Source organism: Apiospora kogelbergensis (assembly GCF_038363985.1).
Source record: "Apiospora kogelbergensis strain CBS 113332 chromosome Unknown utg000005l_segment0_segment0, whole genome shotgun sequence".
Classification (NCBI taxonomy): Eukaryota; Fungi; Ascomycota; class Sordariomycetes; order Amphisphaeriales; family Apiosporaceae; genus Apiospora; species Apiospora kogelbergensis.
In genome coordinates, this window is record NW_027117422.1 from 4,826,277 (window position 1) to 4,844,059 (window position 17,783).

At 53.4% G+C, this 17,783-nt stretch overlaps 5 protein-coding genes across 5 annotated transcripts; 4 read left to right on the forward strand and 1 right to left on the reverse strand.

Moving 5' to 3' along the window:
* Nucleotides 1-307: 307 nt before the first annotated feature.
* On the reverse strand, nt 308-5,778 carry PG998_008217 (cytokinesis protein; the record flags this gene model as incomplete). Its single annotated transcript, XM_066875033.1, has 4 exons — nt 308-1,992; nt 2,054-2,410; nt 2,463-2,570; nt 2,718-5,778. The coding sequence occupies 4 exons, from the start codon at nt 5,776-5,778 to the stop codon at nt 308-310; spliced, it is 5,211 nt and encodes a 1,736-aa protein (XP_066730978.1).
* A 2,610-nt stretch (nt 5,779-8,388) lies between these two features.
* Nucleotides 8,389-9,016, forward strand: PG998_008218 (uncharacterized protein; the record flags this gene model as incomplete). The annotated part of the gene is made up of 3 exons (XM_066875034.1): nt 8,389-8,415; nt 8,504-8,871; nt 8,953-9,016. 3 exons carry the CDS (start codon nt 8,389-8,391, stop codon nt 9,014-9,016), a joined length of 459 nt encoding a protein of 152 aa, XP_066730979.1.
* Nucleotides 9,017-11,239: 2,223 nt separating this feature from the next.
* On the forward strand, nt 11,240-12,259 carry PG998_008219 (uncharacterized protein; the record flags this gene model as incomplete). The annotated part of the gene is made up of 1 exon (XM_066875035.1): nt 11,240-12,259. The coding sequence occupies one exon, from the start codon at nt 11,240-11,242 to the stop codon at nt 12,257-12,259; it is 1,020 nt and encodes a 339-aa protein (XP_066730980.1).
* Nucleotides 12,260-13,014: 755 nt separating this feature from the next.
* Nucleotides 13,015-14,324, forward strand: PG998_008220 (HUS1 checkpoint protein; the record flags this gene model as incomplete). The annotated part of the gene is made up of 6 exons (XM_066875036.1): nt 13,015-13,045; nt 13,135-13,240; nt 13,312-13,593; nt 13,650-13,913; nt 13,963-14,224; nt 14,298-14,324. The coding sequence occupies 6 exons, from the start codon at nt 13,015-13,017 to the stop codon at nt 14,322-14,324; spliced, it is 972 nt and encodes a 323-aa protein (XP_066730981.1).
* Nucleotides 14,325-15,689: 1,365 nt separating this feature from the next.
* PG998_008221 (uncharacterized protein) lies at nt 15,690-17,629 on the forward strand (the record flags this gene model as incomplete). The annotated part of the gene is given in 2 exon segments (XM_066875037.1): nt 15,690-16,143; nt 16,161-17,629. The coding sequence occupies 2 exon segments, from the start codon at nt 15,690-15,692 to the stop codon at nt 17,627-17,629; spliced, it is 1,923 nt and encodes a 640-aa protein (XP_066730982.1).
* Nucleotides 17,630-17,783: the final 154 nt, after the last annotated feature.

Here is a 17,783-nt window from a genome sequence, read left to right on the forward strand (position 1 = left end):
GATGGCGCAAGAGCAACAATGATGCTCTTTATGTCAGGGTTAAGATTGTCTTGGAAACCCTCCCAACTTGCTAATAAAAGCATAGTCATGTTGTGAGCGAGGTCGATATGACGTGCTGACCTCTCCAGGGGCTATAATACCTGGACAGGTTCGAAGCGCGTCGGCTGAGCGCTCTGCTTGCGCGCAGTGATATATAGTATGAAGTGTGTAGACATTACGTAACGGTCTAACCCGTCATAATTCTGATATGATTTGTGACATGTACTCCAACAGGGCTTGCGGACCAAGGCCCTTCGCACCTTACCACTCAGTGGGGCGAGGAAGGCGGTTGCGGCTCAGTAGGAGACGGTGGTTTGGTCTCGTCCGATTCGGCCGTCTTGGGCGACGACATGGAGTCCGGAGGCAGAGCCGGGACTGGAGGAACAGGCTCATCCGTCGCAGGACTCTTCATGCCATCGGCGTCATCTCCTTCGCCGCCACCAACGCCACTTGTTGTGCTTGCCACACTTCCTCCCTTGAGCCTTCTCCTACGCGAGCGCCTCTCTTCAGCAGCGCTTTTCCGTATACTGCTATCTCGGGGCTCGCCCTCGCCATCTTCGGCACCATCGCCGCCTCTCATATCTCGAAGCAGCATCTCAGCTCGGCTAGCAAGGCTATCCTCCCCGCCTTCGCTAGCAACACTGGGAGATAGCAGAGCGGGACTCATAGCTCCCTCGCCATTCGTGTCTGCGACGCTGGTACCATCGGAACGGAGGCCATTCTCGATATCGGGATTCTCGCTGCCATCGGGTATCTTCTGGCCACTGGCAACTCGGACCTGGTGACGATCCCTGAGCCTCGCCCTCCGCCTGCGGTCGCGCTGGTCCCTTGCTTGAGGAGCAGCGGCGCGTAATTTCTCGAGCAAGCTGTCCATAGCGCCAGCACTTGCAGGAGATGCTGGTGACTGGTGGCCAGCTGCTTCGGCCACTGCGTTGATCTTGAGCTGGTGGGCGTGTTTGCGCTTCATGGAAGCCTCGTTACGACGACGCTGGTCCTCAAGCTGGATGTTCTTCTCGCGTGACTTCTTCCACTCTTGCAAGAAGAAAGCAAGCTTGGCGAAGAAATCACGACGTGCGTTTTCGTCTGCGGGGTCTTCGCCGTAGAAGACCATAATGTCGTTGTAGGTGCGAACCATCTCTTCGAGGTACAGTGACATTTGCTCGGCCTTGCGACGAGCATCCTTCATACATCGCTGGACAATGGGGCTAACACGGTCTTGCGGATGGAACTTCTTGGGGTCTGACAGACTGCCGCTGTCAAGAGTCATCTGCACATTCTTGATGTTATCAATGTACTTCTTGGCGTCGAGTTGTAGTTGTTCGATGTTGATCTTTTGCACGGCGATAACAGGTGCAATATCGGTAGCGAAAATCTCCCACTCAGGGTACTGGTTTCGCACGATGCGCTCAACCAAGTCTGCCAGTGTAGACTCATTCTTGTCATCCTTGACCATGCCGAGGCGAGCAAGTGAGCTCAGCTTGAAACCTCGTGCTTGCTTGTTGGCATCGTTCATATAATTACCAATGTCGAGAATCAAGCCCAAAACATTCATCAGTGATACCGAGTCCCGGAGCGATTCAGACACATCGACAACTTGCCGAATCTTTTCATTGATCTCATCGTAATCCGACTCGAATGTCCTTGTAAGCGAGAGGGCCCTCATTCTGCTCTTCCAGTAGTGATGCAGTTCGTATGCTGTGAACAAGAAGAGTTGATCTTCTCGAGTAAGTTCGCTGGGGTCCATATCGCGTTTTTCGTCGGCAGCGCCGGGTCCTGTCCAATCTTTGCTGTATGGCGCCATCTGCTTGGATAGGTTGTCTGGGATATTGCAGAGATCCTCCTTTTGAAGGAAGTCCATGACGACAGGGTTATCCAACACGCTTGTGTCGCAGTGGATGATCATCTGCACAATCTTCTCAACCGGGTGTTGGGAAAATTTGGCAAGAGCAATGTCTAAAAAGGGGGCACAGTCAGTATACTAAAGATATCTGCGAATTATTAGGGGGGCACTTACGATAAGCTTTTCGCAAATCACCCGAAATGAGTTGCTTCTTGTCATCTTTCTTAGAGCTTCCTCCACCCAGCTTCTTGATCTCTCTGGCCATGAACAGCTTTTCGACCTCATCAAGAATACCCTTCTTGCTAAGCTCGAGATACTTCTCTTCCCTTTCTTGGGCCGAGGGATCGTGAGCAGCCCAATGACTTGCTTCTGGGGTATCCACCTTCTCCCAATGGAAAGCCTTGAGCTTCTTCTTGGGACGGACAACGGGTAGGCCAATGGTAGGAGCAGGCGGGAACCCGTTTTGCGCAGAAAGGAAACGACCGGACATAGCACCAGGCATAGGCGGTGGCGGAGGAGCGCCAGGAGCACCTCCAGGGGGGTGGCGGAGGCGGAGGCGGGGGAGGCGGCGGTGGCGGCATACCGCCTTGACCGGGCATAGGCGGCGGGGGAGGAGGCGGTGGTGGTGGTGGTGGAGCGCCAGGTAGTTGACCTGGCATGGGAGGAGGGGGAGGTGGTGGCGGCATGCCACCTTGACCGGGCATAGGAGGAGGCGGAGGAGGAGGAGGAGGGCCACCACCGGGAATACCGCCAGGGAAACCACCGACTTCCCCGGCAACACCACCAGGCAAACCACCAACCTCTCCAGGGACGCCGCCAGGAATACCACCGATTTCACCAGGTACACCGCCGGGGAAACCACCAACTTCTCCAGGGATGCCTCCGGGAACGCCGCCAGAGGCCCCGGTAATTTGGATTCTGGGTGTGCCAGCCGCGGATTCGTCGTCTTCCGAATCACTGTCATCGTACTTCTTGCCCTTGGCTTGTATTTCACTCAATAAGTTGCTCGCTTGTCTTGGGTCCATAACAGGTCTCTTCATCACAACGAGTCGCGGTTTTTCGTAAACGATGTCACCATCCGTATCCTCGCCGTCTTCAGCGATAGGCTCGCCCTGAGCGTTGACAGGCTTCCTAGGAATCTTAGTATTGCGAGAGACAGTGCCCAGCATAGAGTTAGTAATGCCAGAAGGTGGTAGGCCAGCGCCTTCAGGGGCAGAATAGCCGTCCATTTCTTCTCGCAGGGCTCGCAGACGATCCGAAGGACCGACTGTCTCGCCCCAAACCCTTCCTTCAAGCTTGTACTGGGTCTTTTGTCTTTCGATTTGCATTTGCAACCGCTCCATAAGTCTTTCTCTGTCCATGATACCTTGCATACGGACAGGATCCTCATCGGCAAGTTTGGTAGTACCGCCAGAGCTCGTCTTAACAGCTTGAGAAGCGGCGACATCTTGTGCATCTCGCAACATCAGATATAGCTCACGAGTTTCCAACTCGTAACGCTGTGCCTCCTTAGCACGAACGGTCTGCATACTCTCGATCTCAGCTTTCAGACCATCCGCGTGGCGTTTCTGGGCTTCAATGAACCTCGCCTGCTCTTCCAGTTGTCTCTGGAGTTTGGCTACAAGTCCATCAGCACCAAGCTCCAACTTTGCTCTCATCTCGTCACGCTCGGCCATAGCGGCGTCGGCGATTTGCCGACTTTCAAGAGCTTCATCGAGGGCTTGTCGAGCTTCCGAATCTGTGTGTAGCTTGTCGAGGAGACTCTGAACGGTGAAGTTGAGGCTTTGCTTGAGGTCCATATTAGGCAACCTCCTATCCATAGCCACGTAGCTAAGCATCGAGTCCACGAGCTGGAACATGCGTAGGCGCTCCTCGCCATCGTTGTCTCGGATGAGCAGCAGGTGCTGTAGGGCTGAGACGAAATAGTCTTGAGTTTTGGTACCTTCCAGTCGTTGCTGAATGGCATCGACTATTTGGGCCGGGTCGTTGAGATCTTTGACTTCGCCCTCAAAATTGTCCTTGATGCTGCTGTTCTCCCGCTCTAGCATATCCTCGTAGTCGATAGCTTCATTGGTGCGGTAATGCTCGATCTGCTTGTCTATCAAGTCGTATTGGAAGGCTTCCATCTTGGTGAGGATTCGCTTGATCCCACAAGCGCCGAACTGCGCCCGCAGGTGCATCCGGAGCTGAAGGTCTCTCTCAGGAGCATCGATGATCATATTGATCAGGATCAGGGTGGCGACGGCGTATTCCATGAGCAGGTTCTCCATGCCAATACCACCGCTTCGCAACTCATCGCTTGCACCAACAAGACTGCCCATCTTGCCTCGGCCATCGACGGTGACCTCGACCAGGCGCATCCAGGCATCGAATCGTCCATTCTCATTATGCTGAGCCTTCACCACATCCATGGCCTGGATGACCTTCATGTGCCCATCCCCTTCCTCCCAATGACAGAGGAAAGTGAGAACATCACTGACCAGCTTCCTGGTCGTAAGCCTTGGCGAAATAAGGGATGTCGCAAGCGCCACGACAACCTGCTGGTGCGCAAGCGCATCGTCTGCACCATACTTGTTGTTGAGAAGGGCCTTCAAGCATTTCACGATATCGTACTCCTTGTCGAGGTTCTTGTCGCTGCCTTTCGCGTCTTGTGGTTGCGCAGGGCCGGTCGCAGTCTTGCGGTTGATCTTCAAGAGCACGTTTGTCAAAGCCACCTGACCTTGGCACTCAATAAAGCGCTTCACCCAGCCAATTTGTTGGGTCCTGAGATTGACTTCCAAGCTCCCAAGGCCTTTCGTATCCAGCGTGTTGTCCATGACTTTCCGTACGTACCATTCCGGCGAGCCCTCTTCATCCGATGAGGAAAAGGGGGTGCTGCTGTTGGCAGAACTAAGATCGACGTTAGAATATTGCCCTATCTTAGCGGTCTGTCTCCTCCTCTGTTCGCCCTGCCACTCTGCTAGACGATCCTGGTAGATAAGTGTCCATTTCTTCGAAGACGGATACGCCGTCATCTGCCGCCGCGCCTGTTCGGGTAAGTTATGCCATCCTCGTTTTTGCATCAACTCGTAGAACATCTGCTCGGTGACTCTATCATCGTCTGGTCTCGTGAGGGAAAACCCCTCTGGCCCTCCGCCTGGCGAATAGGAGCCGCCGGGGAATTTCGTTTGGCGGTGCGAATCGCGGTTGGAGTTGTGGGAGGCGAAAGAACTTTGGGATGTAGCACTCGGCAGTGCTGCGACTCTGGATAAGCGTGGTGTTGTTGGTGGATCAGGGTCTCTAGCATTACCTGAAAATATACTGGACTGGTCGCTTTCTCTTGAAGCCCTGCCGCCCGTTGAAGGCGCATACGGATCTCTGCCGCCGTGGCCAGAATGCGTGGAGGCGGCGTAGCTTCCCCGCGAGTAGCCGGTCGGCTGTCCCGCCGTGCCCCATTGCTGCCACTGGGGGGCCCGGCCAGTGCTGGCCATGGTGATGTTATGCTGGCCTTGCGGGGGCCGCGCCGATAGGTGAGATCCAGCAGCATTTGCAAGTGGGTTAGCGTCGAAGGAGGGGTACTGGTGAAAATCACTGGTAGACTTATTAAGCTGGTGCGGCAAAGGCTCTCTTCGTTGCGCCATTTGATCGGGACGTGGGAGGTATTCGACGGGTATGGGACTTCGTCGATCTTGGTGCGTGGTATCGTAGGGGATAGCAGTGATAGGGCCAGCCATGTGGTTTATTCCCATCTCGGGGGTGCTGGGACGATCAACGGACACGACGGAGGATTCCCTGACATGCCGCGACTGATGTGATGATCGCGATACAGGACGGGCAGCGTCGTCATCGATGCGCTTGTCGGCAGTGGTTTTGTGTTTGCTTCGGGAGAAGAAGCCTCTCGACTTGTCGGCGGCGGACATGTTGGCGGTAGTAGCGAGGGTGGGAAACCCAGGCGCGGTGAAACGCCGATGCTCCAAGCAATCCTCCCCCGTCCAGTTGCCGTATGATTGCACTCGTTTCAATTGTATTCAATGCGGACGCCTCCCGCGGCACAGAACGCTACGCAGAAACGAGGGGGTGGGCTCGAAAAGACGCGCGTGTGGAGGGGTTTGCAATTTCGAGGTTTCGTCCCAGTTGGCAGGTAGCAATCAACGTGCAGAGTCGCCAGCCAGTTCGCACGCAAGTTGAGCTGTGGCAGGTATATAGGATAGGGTCCCGGATAGAGACAGTCGAGCGCCAAAAACCCACAGTCCTCCCAAGTCGTGACAAGTCGCACAGATGGACGTTGCTTTGTGAGCTTCTAGGCTTTAACTTTCGAGGTATGGATCGGTTTTGGTGCGGTGGTGGACTACCGGGAGAGACGTGGAGCGGCTGGAGCCAGCTAGTGTGTAGGTCTTCCAGTAAGTATGGTAGCGAATTGATGGCTTGTTTCGGTGGGATGGCAGAGTGTAGTAGGCCGGCAGGCAGGATAGTCGTTGGCAGGTATGTTGTTTCTTGTCTGTGTACTGGTGACTGGAGTGGGCGAGATCGAGCTATCTCGGTTTCAAGTTGGATCGCATCATGCACCAGATATTGACGTCTCTTCTCTTGGAACGACCCGTTGCCGTTTCGTGATGTCAAAGAAGAGAATTACGGTTATTCTGGATCGGCTCCAACATGTATCTCCTGCGTGAAACAACCATAAACCACTTGCACACCCGTTAGCATTGGCTTTCCAACTAGGAGGTTGTTGTCGGTTTTCCCGAGAAAAAGAGTCGCCGTTTGGAAAGAAAACCTTGGAGAAGCAGGATCGTGGCCACCAACCCATGGCACCGCGAGAGGAGAACTGGATGGGACCTTACTTACTGGGGACAGACATGTGCTAACCTAGCATGAGAGACAGGCCAGACCCTCTCTCCGCGCAAAGCAGGGAGGAGTGCGCAAAAGATCAACCCTCTGTGCCGCCGCACGACACACCTGTGCCTGAACTTGCAGGGGGCAATCTCGGATGTCTTCAGCCAACGCCGGACTATTCCAGCTCTATTCAACGTTGATTTCGCAGACCTGAGGTCGTATTGAATCTTTTGGTCGTATTCGCCGTCCTAGGCGAGACTGGCGATTAATCCAAATTGCATGTCATGAAGGGCACGTCGCATGCCGCCGACGCCACTTGTCCAATAGCGACAGTCCCCGACCCTTTGTTCTTAATGATAGGCGCAACCTCCTTTGCTTAAACTGCTTAAACCGGCAGGCCAAGGGTCTCGGGGTCTTCATTTTCGACGCTGGGCGCTGGAGGGACGTTCCCTCTGCTAAATCCCAGCGCTGAGTGGTCAATTATGGATAGCCCACCCAAGGACCGCCCACACCTGCCGCTCATGCCAACGAACGACCAGTTCACGCTTACGACTCGGTTTAATTGCCATGTTCTATCGAGAATCCAGATCCATCCCCAACATGAGATGCAATTTTGCAATGTTACATGTTTGACAAGCCGCTTAGGAATCCAGGCGTCTCTTGCATTGAGTAATGCATAAATCAGCAATGGATCGTATGGTGGTGTGCCATCTTTGAAACCTGTCCTGCTAGCCCCTGGAGTGCGCTTGACTTGACTTGACATGATCAGAAACCATGCATTATAGGAGCGCAGCAGCCCACATGCAACATCAGATTACATAGTCTGTCGCACAGAGGAACTCCCTCAGAAGCCAGCCCTGCCACTTGGTAGGCTTGCTAGGCCTCTTGAGACTCGTGGGACGTTATCTTAACCTTGAGGATGAATAAGGATAGCATGGTCTTTCAGGCACACGCGACAGTCGGGCAGTCACGGGCACAGACGCAGGCACAGAATCTGGAAACGCTATTCACACGCCAGTCCTCTTTCCTCTTTCTCCTATGAGAACTCCCCAATTTGATAATACTCTATGGGTTTGTACACGTTGCTCGCTGCAGTCCATATCCCGCTTCCCCTCTCTTCCGAAGAATAAGGGGCAGTAGGCAGCTTTTAAATACGTGTTTGCAATGAGAGCGAAAGTGAAGGCAAGCTACCACTTCACTAAAGGGTGGGGTCCCGAGCCAATAGAGCCAATAGTTGATCGCCCGCAATTCCAAAGGGCTCAGGGGTGGGCCCCATGCCCGTTGATTGCTGCTGCTTGGTTCTGCTTGGGGGGCCGCCGCCCCGACCCAGCATCGCGGCCAGCGATTGGAAATGACGAACTCCATCTTTTTACTTGGGGCTCTTACGTAGCCTTCTGTAGTTCGTAGCTTCATATACCTATTCTTTGCGTGCCATTTCCGCACTGCCGTATCGACCGCACGGCATTTCGCATTCAAGCATTTGAGCCTCATTACCGGGTGATGCGGTGTGCGACAATCCGACGTTGAAACTCTGTGCTGTGCCACCCGACGTCTGACAAAGGTCTAACCATCGGTTGCCTTGCTAGTCCCCCCAAACGGACGATGCCTTGATCACATTGCCGCAGCTCTCTGTTCCTTCATTTCTATATTTGGTGTTTCGAAAACCAGCACGGAGTGTTATTAGGAAAACGGCCAGAATGGGCGAGAAAGTGGCTGCCGCGAAGGTAAATAACAGCCATATTCTTCGTGCGCATGTGTGTATGCGCGCGTTCTGGGTGCTGAGCTCTATGTGCTAACTTATCATCGATGCAGACCCTGGTTATACCAGCCGTCATCTCGCTCCTCCTCTTCGTTGTCATGAGCTACGTCCTGGTCCCGCTTTGGCGTCAATACCGCAGCCGCTACAGTCACTACCTGCCTCTCGACACGATCTCGAACCACACATCGTCCTTTCGGAGCAGAGTGCAGGATGCGATAGCAAACTGGCTCATGCCGTCGCAATGGCGCCTGGGGATCCGCGACCGGCTGGTGCAGGCGGACGACGCGTCGGATGCCGGATTCGAGTCAGACGGGGAAGAGCTGGAAGACGTTTTTGATAATTTGAGCAACGACAGGAGGCATGCGCTATCGCTAGATGCCCACGCGGACCATACAGACAGCAATAGGAGGCTGAGTAGAGAGTAAGTAGAGAGAGAGAGAGGGGGGCGGGGGCGAGCAACTAAAGAACACAAGATCACAACCAAGCTGACGTTTCATCACAGTCTTGAGGAGGGTTTTAGAGACGACAGTGACGAAGAAGAGGACACCCGCAACCGGAGCCGGTAACGCTGGACGGGGAGATTTGTTTCTAGCGTGTATTCGTTCTGCCGTAGTGGCCAAGATCACTCCGATTCAAAGCAAATGGCGACAATTTTATCGATCTCGCCCAGTATATCACCAACCCCTCCCTCCATGGTCTTAGATCATATGGTAATCGGGCTTTTATTACCTCCGGGTCACTCACTATTAGTATCTCCTGGCGAGCAGCGTCGGGAGATTGCTCGCATGTGATCCTTCTCAAAGTAGCCCCATGGTATCCATTGTTATCGCCTAAATCATACTACGGAAGTGTATTCCAGTTGGCAAATTTGGCTCATCATGCGCAAGCGGACGTGTTTTGGGGGAAGTGAGGTGAATATATCGGTAGGCGTGATACAAATCAATGAGGGCTATAGCTTGGAGGGTTATAGCTGCCCCTTATCAGTCCAAGGTGTTTGAATTGGCATAGGCCGTGTCTCATTATTGTACGTGATTGTACGCGTGATGCCAACCCGACTGCGCACATGATGCTATTTATTGCCCGGGGGTAGATAAGATATTACGCGGGTAAGGCTGAGAAGGTGTGATGCACAAACACCGTAGCAGTACACAGAGAAGCTCCTGCTCAACCCTCTCCCCCCTCTCGTTTTTAGCTACTAACCCAGACATTCGCGGCAACATATCCCACATTCCACGAGCCAACTCTTGCCTGATCTTATCCACATGCCTAGCCTAGGACGTCGCCAGAAGGCTTGCTTGTATGGGCATGTGTGGTTGTGACCAAGAGGTTGTGAGCGATATGGCTTCACCAACCGTGTCCATTCGAAACATAGATTCTCTTCTTAGCTCCCCGGCCGGGGGTGGTGGGTGGAGGAAACGCCATGCGGAACTATCTTCCTTCTATTTGTAACGCCCACGTTAAGACAGACATGAGGTCAATGGCTCGTGCCACGGAGGGGAGGGGGAGAGGGGCTGCAAGCGTCCTTCAGTAGCTTGATAGGACGGCTGTCTCTCTCGTAGGAGGCTGGTAGGAGATGATGCACCTTCCCCGCAGGATTCCTTTGACATCCATCATCATTCCTGTCCATGAATCGTATTCTTCACGTTTGACTGCTCTCGGCAGATTTACGAGACCAGGGGGCCACCAAGCTAACCTGTAAGCAAGCTTTCTCGCTCTGGCTGGACCTCTAACTTTAGTACCTAAAATCTTATTGAAGCTGAAAACCCTCTCACTCGCTCACTCGCTCACCCACTCCGTCGCCCTGCCTCGTCTATCTGGAAGCTATCAATCCATCCAGTCACTTGGTCTATCAAGTGTACGGTTGACCCGGCAAGTTCTGGCAGGCCGAGTTGCGAAATAGATAGAGAGGAATGCCCCGTCGGTCAATGGTTGTTGGTCTGTCCGCCCGGGACTTTTTGCTTTGGCCCAAGGTTTCGACTGCATGAGTTTCTTGAGAAGTTTTTGGCTCCCTAGAGTAGATGACCTCAACCCAATCCCTTCTGTGAGGTCATGTTCGTTCGTGCTGTTTCCCCGAGTCAGTTCTTGTTACAGCCCTCTGTGCTCATCTTCTTTGGTTCTTTTCCATTTTCCGATACTTCCCTTGTAATTCTTGCCAGAAAGGTTCCATTTCATCACCATCAATCGGTTATTGCGCCGGGATTTCATCCTTAGCCATGTTGCTGCTGCAATAATACGTGATTACTGGCCGGCAACGGGATTAGGCATGCTGTTATGAGAGAGCTTTGATTCCATCATACAGCCGCCCGACGACATAACGAGAGAGCTACCGGTTGCCTACCTGGCAGCAGCCCCAAGCAGCAGTCCTACCTATCCAATCCACACATGTACCCTTGTTGCATGCCAACGCAACCTGAACGCAACCACTGCCTATCCGCACACCACCATCGACCACTGACGGTGGCTTTCATCTTCGTACATTCATACTACTACACCCATATCTGCTCCCCCCCACCCGTCTAGCTGCAGACTTCCGACCTAGGCATTGCACGTCTGACCTACAAGCGGTATTTGTGGGTTTCCTGACGACCAGAAGAGCACCTTACCTACCTTGACATCCCAGCATTGGCCGAGCCTGACTAGAGAAGAGAGCCCTGTATCCCAACCGAGCAGCTGCGGCGGCCGTCAGCTATCCTGTCCGTTGTTGTTTTTGGAGGTTTCAGAATTCTTTTTTTCTTAATACCTATTCAGACAAACATCCATCATCGCTTGTGAATGCCCAGGACCCAAACATGACACGGCTTGACAAGGTGAGGGCTCTTACTCTCAAGAGCCCCATCCAGTTAATCAAAAAGGTGTTACCCAAGTCACGCCGCCGTGCCCAATTACGGGACGACGGAGCCCTGGAGACTTCGTCTGTTGAATATGCTGCGCCCGACTCACATTCCACCACACATCGCAGTAAAGGCGACATTATTTCCTTCAAATCGGCCAAGTCCAGAGCTTCCATGACCAAGACGAAAGCTGCCCCACCTCCGCCCGAAGAGTGCCCCATCTGCCAGGATCCCGTCGGTATCCCCAACCCGGAGGGCATAACGGAAGCGTGGACGTCGTTAAATTGCGGCCACAAGTTCGGCACGGTATGCATCCAGACCTGGCTCCAGGACTCGCTAAACCGGGACCCCAACGGCACCCCGTCATGCCCCATCTGCCGGGCAGTAGCCAAGCATCCGGTCTGCGCCCACGCCGTCTGCCCGCCAAGCCTAGACATCCAGATATGGACGCAGTACCAGATGCGGATGCAGCTCGCGCAGCACCAAGAGAGGGAGCGCCAGCAACAGAACGGGCGCCGGCCGCGAAACCGACTGCAGCGCCGATCGGGCCAGCCGCGACCGCCATCGCCCCCGAGACGAACGGCCGAGACGGTGGGCGAGTGCGGGATATGCAAGCTGAACGAGGTCCGCATAAAGAACGCAGCAGAGGCCGACACGGGCGTTCAGCGGGAGCGAGAGGCGCCAAGCGCAGCCATAGGAGGGGCACGGCGCGTCAAGTCTTACCTCCCGTCGCAGATCCGCATTATTCGACCGGCGGTGGGTAGAGAAAGAGACAGCAGTGGAGCAGGACTGACCAACCCCCGGCGCCGCCGAATCGCGAAGAGAGACATAGCCGCGTCCGAAGCGTCATCTGCAACATGCAGGAACTCGCCCGCCCGAGTAGAAGCCCGACACTGGCGCCCGAGACGGCCTTCCCACTGTCAAGGCGGGATAGTATCTGAAGCGGGCTTTAGCAACGGTCAGGTCTGGCTCGATTGATTTTGGCGTTACCAGAGGATGGATGGACGGACAACTGGTTTCTGTACAGGAAGGAGAAATGGGGAGTTTTGAGGGTATATGGCTTGCTGGGAGAAGCTTTCTGGGCTTTAGAGAATCTTGCTGGGCAAACGAATTTCACGATGATGGATCGGGATCTTGCCCGCTCTGGTCGCGGTGGCCAATTCAAGCAAGTTATACTACTATTGCAGGATCTGCTGGAAATGCTGTTGGAAGGCGGAATATATTCCAGACATAATCGGCGCACGTATGCCATGGCCATACCAGTCTTCTCTTCTCCTTTCCACCCCCCAGTCTGCGGGAACAGTCAATCTCCTTTGCATGCTGCAGGTGTAGTAAACATGAGAGCATGGACTTACTTAGACTGCTGCAAGCTACTGTGAGCTTTTGAGGGGTTGAGGGGCTACAAGGCTAAAGGCTACTAAGGCCTGGGGCTACTAAGGCCTAGGCCTACCCCAACTGCCAACCCCACTTCAGAACTTGCCCTAAGGAAATGCCTTAAACCCAAGACAAGCGATCGCTACAGGGTACAGGATGCTGACACTGACACTTGTCGATCTACCGGTAGCCTACCGACTTAATTGGATTGATCAATGTGACGTGGGTGACGCTATCTTCTCTTGGACCATCGCGTCTTGGTTCGCGTACGCGTCAAGCAGCACCGTGACAACGGATATCATTTTCATTGCCCAGGCACCCTCGTCTTTTGTATTGATTATCCCAATCAGTCCGTCAAAATGCGCTTCAAAACCAATTTGAAGAACATTCGTACCTTCTCCAGTACAGTTGCCGACCCCGCGTATTGAGCCAGTTCTTGGCCGTAACTGAACCCGAGTCTAATGCAACCTGCCTCCCAGAACTTGTGGGAGCCCTTTCGTCCCTCGAGAAGATAGCATGGATGCGCCTTGATGACGAACATGTGCGATTCACCGTGATACCGGATACCGGATCCCAAGTATGGGCGTATGTTTTGTTTGCCCCTCCCTCGCTGCGTTGCGTCTACTCGTTGCTGACTTTTGCTCTTCCTACTACAGGCTCCTCCCTATGGAGTTCATCTTCGATGCAACCCAGCTGCAATCTGCCGAGGCCCAGAACACGATCAACCTGGAGCTCCCGCTTCTTCCCCTCCAACGAGCCCTCAGATCCGCCCTCTATGCGACCTCTGCCAGCTTGCGCCTGACAAAGAAAGATGGCATCCCGATTCTGTCTATGACCATACAGACATCAACAGCCGCACAGAGCAACCAAGGAGGAGGTCAAGGTGCATACTCTCGCTTCTCACGCGGAGACAGAGGCCCTGGCCATGTCCCCGGCGGGTTCGGTGACGGTAGCGACGACGACGACGACGGCATATTCAACATCGAACCCCTAGAAACGCACCTGCACCGCGAGCGGAAAAAACCATCACGCAAGATATACCTGTGCGCGTTCTGCATCCGGATAACGTCGAGATGATCATGCAGCCCAAGGTCCGCGAGCCGGACGTGCACATTCAGCTGCCTCCTCTCCTGCAGCTCAAGGCCATCTCAGACCGTTTCACGAAACTTGCCGCGGCATCATCTCGAGCTTCCACTTCGGCGACTGCTACGGCGGCGGCGTCCAATCCGAAATTGGAGTTGTCGGCCAACATGCATGGGTCCCTGCGTCTCTCGCTGACGACCGATACTCTTGACGTGACCTCGCAGTGGGATTCCCTCGAGAATCCAGAGCTCGACCCATCGCAGCTCCATTGCCCCCCTGGAAGAGCACCCTTCTACTATCTTCCGGGAGGCCGGTCCCGATAAGTGGGCTTCGGTAAGAGTAGACGGCAAAGACTGGAGTCGAGTCCTGAGTGTCGGACGGCTCGAGGGACGGGTCATTGCATGCTTTGCGGATGAGCATGCTCTGATTCTCTACGTCTACGTACCCCAGTATGATGACGTACAAGGAGATGATTGTGTTGTGACCGTAAGTTCTCGTCATCTCCTTTACAACTACAGTAGCAGCAAATTGTGACTGTAGAATACTAACCATAGTATAGTATTATGTCTCATCGTACAGCGTATGAACGTGATTTCGGACGTATTTCTTGCCACGCCTTGGTAGAAAGAGGAACATGTACATGGATATGGGGATAGTATGCTATTACGGCTTGGGCATTATAACGAATATGACGATAGGCAACATTGGCAATGAGCGCATGACAAGATGATACAGCATTAAGGGGAGTTTGTTCATACCAGGAGGATGCTTTGATTTCTGTGAAAGAGAGATGGTTAGCTAAGAAAAAATACCCACGATAGACCCGAGGCGGTAGTTTATGCCTCGATATTTGCTGAATAGATTGTACCATCACTTCACTGCCGAGTCACTCCCCAAATTGTGTTGGTTCTACCGTTATTTTGGGTTGCAGAGAGATACCTGGGCATTGAATCCTCTGTATTCACCTCTGTATTCACTTCTACTCTGTACTCAATTCTACTCTTGTATTCAATCACATCACAGCGAATATCCCTATTTAAGGGGAGCCGTCTGAACTTCTCTTCCATCCGTACACCTACCCTCCCACTTCTTTCGTCAGCTCCCTTCCTTCATTCTGCCTATCTTAAGTTCATTGCATCTCAAGGAATCCATCCTTGTCTCACCATCATTTTCACTTCTGGCTTGAGTACACCTACCAATCCAGTCAAGACTTTCGGATCCTTTCTAGGTCGTCACCTAACGATCTTCCATCCGGCAACAACTCACTTGGTTCCATCCTTGATATGTTGCGCTCCAAAGGCAACCATCTTGCTGACACTGGTTAGTATGCTTTCCACTTCAAAGAAACAACCAGCCTACTTACCAAGCCTATAAGCCTTTTCCTATTGAAGAGGGGTTTGCTCTCTTCTCCATCGTTCGTATTCCCTCCTATCGCAAAGGTGAGTTACTGACCGTAAACCTTCCTTTTTTCACTTTTCACCTTGCTTTCTCCTCTCTCTGATCGACAACTGGCGAAGCAAAGCTAAACACAACAAATTATCCAGGATCCTCTCACCTTGACCCTATCTCCGTTGCCTCTGGTTACAAGGTAAGCTATTTTTCATATATAAGAGTCCTCTTTCCGTGTATCCCCCTACGACCTTTGACATTATCAAATACTCCTATTCACAGCAAAAAGCCTCCCACCTTTACCACATTCACCTCACCACCCCATCATAAACATCCTAGCTACCTTTTGAAAGCACAACCCAACAATATTCTACTCCCATAAATTATTTCCCTCTTCTCAATCCATACCTCTTACAATCACCAAAATTGGCAACGTTCTTACTTGCTTACAACTACCTCAGGAAAATAGAAGACTTGCCTTTAACCAGCACATCTCGCTTCTCTCAAATCATTCCCAACCTTTCACCCGATTGTCAATACCACGTGACAAGGTAACATCATCATGGCTGAGCCAGTCAGAGACACCAAAAATGGTGGCAATAAGTCCCCATTAGCGAACGCAGCCCTTGAGCTCGCTGCCATCACCATCCATGGCCTCGACATCACCGCCACGGAGCCAACTCTGGCCCAGCGTAAGGCTTTTGAGGTCATCGCCCTGGCCTTGAACTCGTCCCACGCTGCCAACGGTCCTGCTGTTGAGCCCGTTGGTGCTACTGCTACCCTCGGCCATTGGAACCCAGAGCAAGACCCCACCATTGTCTTTCGCGAGAACCTAGATGACTTCTTCGCCCTGACCAATGACTTGATCGAGACCTACAAGCAAAAGATCAAGGACCAGCGTGCCACCATTAATCATATGGATCCCCAGAACATCACGCGCAGCGAACTTGAGAAGCAGAGGACGGCGGATGAGCTGCATGACGCTATGGACCAGTATTGGGGGAGCCGCTGGAGAAGTACGACACCAACGAAGAGGCTTCTATGCGTGAATGGCACAATGGCAGTAAATGCGGCTCAACGGACTTTGACAACTCCATCAGTGGCGAGTACCCTTACCGTAGCTTCTTGGAGGTGCCCGGTCAAGACGAGCACTTGCAAGCACAGCATGTAGACCACGACACTCCCGCCAAGGACGCCCAAAACCAGGCCACTGTTACCGAAGATGAGGTCGATGGTCCAGCCAAGCAGATGGAATTCCACCCGGAGGGTTCTGACTGCTCTACCTGCAACCTCAATGTAGCGTGCTGCAGTCACTACAAAGACTCCATCGCGAGATTGTGCCATTGTAGCTGGGACTGTGAACAAGGCTTCGGTTGTCGGAGCGACTCACGACAGGTTCAATGCATCTGTTGGGCCGATTGCGGCATTGTGTCTGGTCGTGCCCATCATAGCCAAGAGCAATATGAACAGGATCAGCACCGAGACAACGACTCTGAGAAGGCCTCTAGCCTGGACAGCAGACTTGAGGGAAGCTGGGACAGCACAGCTGAGCTTGAGCTTGAGCTTGAGCCTGAGCCTCCCCAAGACCACGATAGTCATTCGGATTCGGGTGGCAGGGAGACCCCGTACAGCGTCGCGGATAGCCGCACCGAGAATCAAGTCGCTTCTGAGCATAATGACGGAGCTGATTCTCACGTCTCCAAGACCAATGGCTGGAATGAGGCCGGTAAGGCCTCTGATTTGGACGTACCGCTTGACCTGAACTTGGAATGGGTCACCTACAATCAGATGCCTAGACTTTTCTCGAGCGACTGGGTAGGTGAAGACGATCTGCCCTTAATGTTCAGTAAGTTCTCGCGGAACTACGAAGTGGAGTACGAACGCAATGATTGGATGGGCTTCACATTTGTCAACAGTGGACCTTGGCGTGGTCTCATTGTCGACGGCGAGCACCGCGGAAAGTATGTTGTAGGGCGCAGACCTCCTACAAACAAGGAGTCCGAGGAATACAGACTGCACAAGGCCACGCCCCTTCGCTCCCCCGATGCCGTAGACGAGCTCTTCGATGAGCAAGAGAACCTTGGACACGAGAGCGACGCAGTCAGCCAAGTTAACACCTCCCCCGATGGCCCTGACTTTGACGAAGACGAGTACACACGCCAGATTCAAGAACAGAGAGTTGCCGCAGCCCATGCCGAGACTCTGGCCGCCAAGGAGGCCGAGATACAGGCTCTTACCGACGAGCTTAAGAAGGCTCGTGCAGTCGTCGCCTCTATCGCTGCTGTAGCCGCCGGCGGCAGCGCTGAGAGCCTGATCAACCAGGGCTATGAGACCTCTACCAGCATGCACACGCCTTCGTCTTCACAGCAGTTCGACCTCTGCTCGTTCGACGAGCTCCTCACGAGATCGAATAAGGATCAGCAAGGCGACGAAGTTGACGAGCCTGCTGTGGTCAAGCATGAAGAGTGGCGGCCAGTCTCACCTCCCAGTTTTAGTTGGTAGTGATGAATCCTCTTAGCCTTTCATCTTCGTCCATGAATCATGACAACTCTGTTCCCTTGAGCGGAATCGAGAGATAGAGAGACGGGGGAGATACGTGGTAGCACTCACAAGTTAGAATCGCCTGGGCTTATCCGCTCATGGAGCTTCAGGAAGA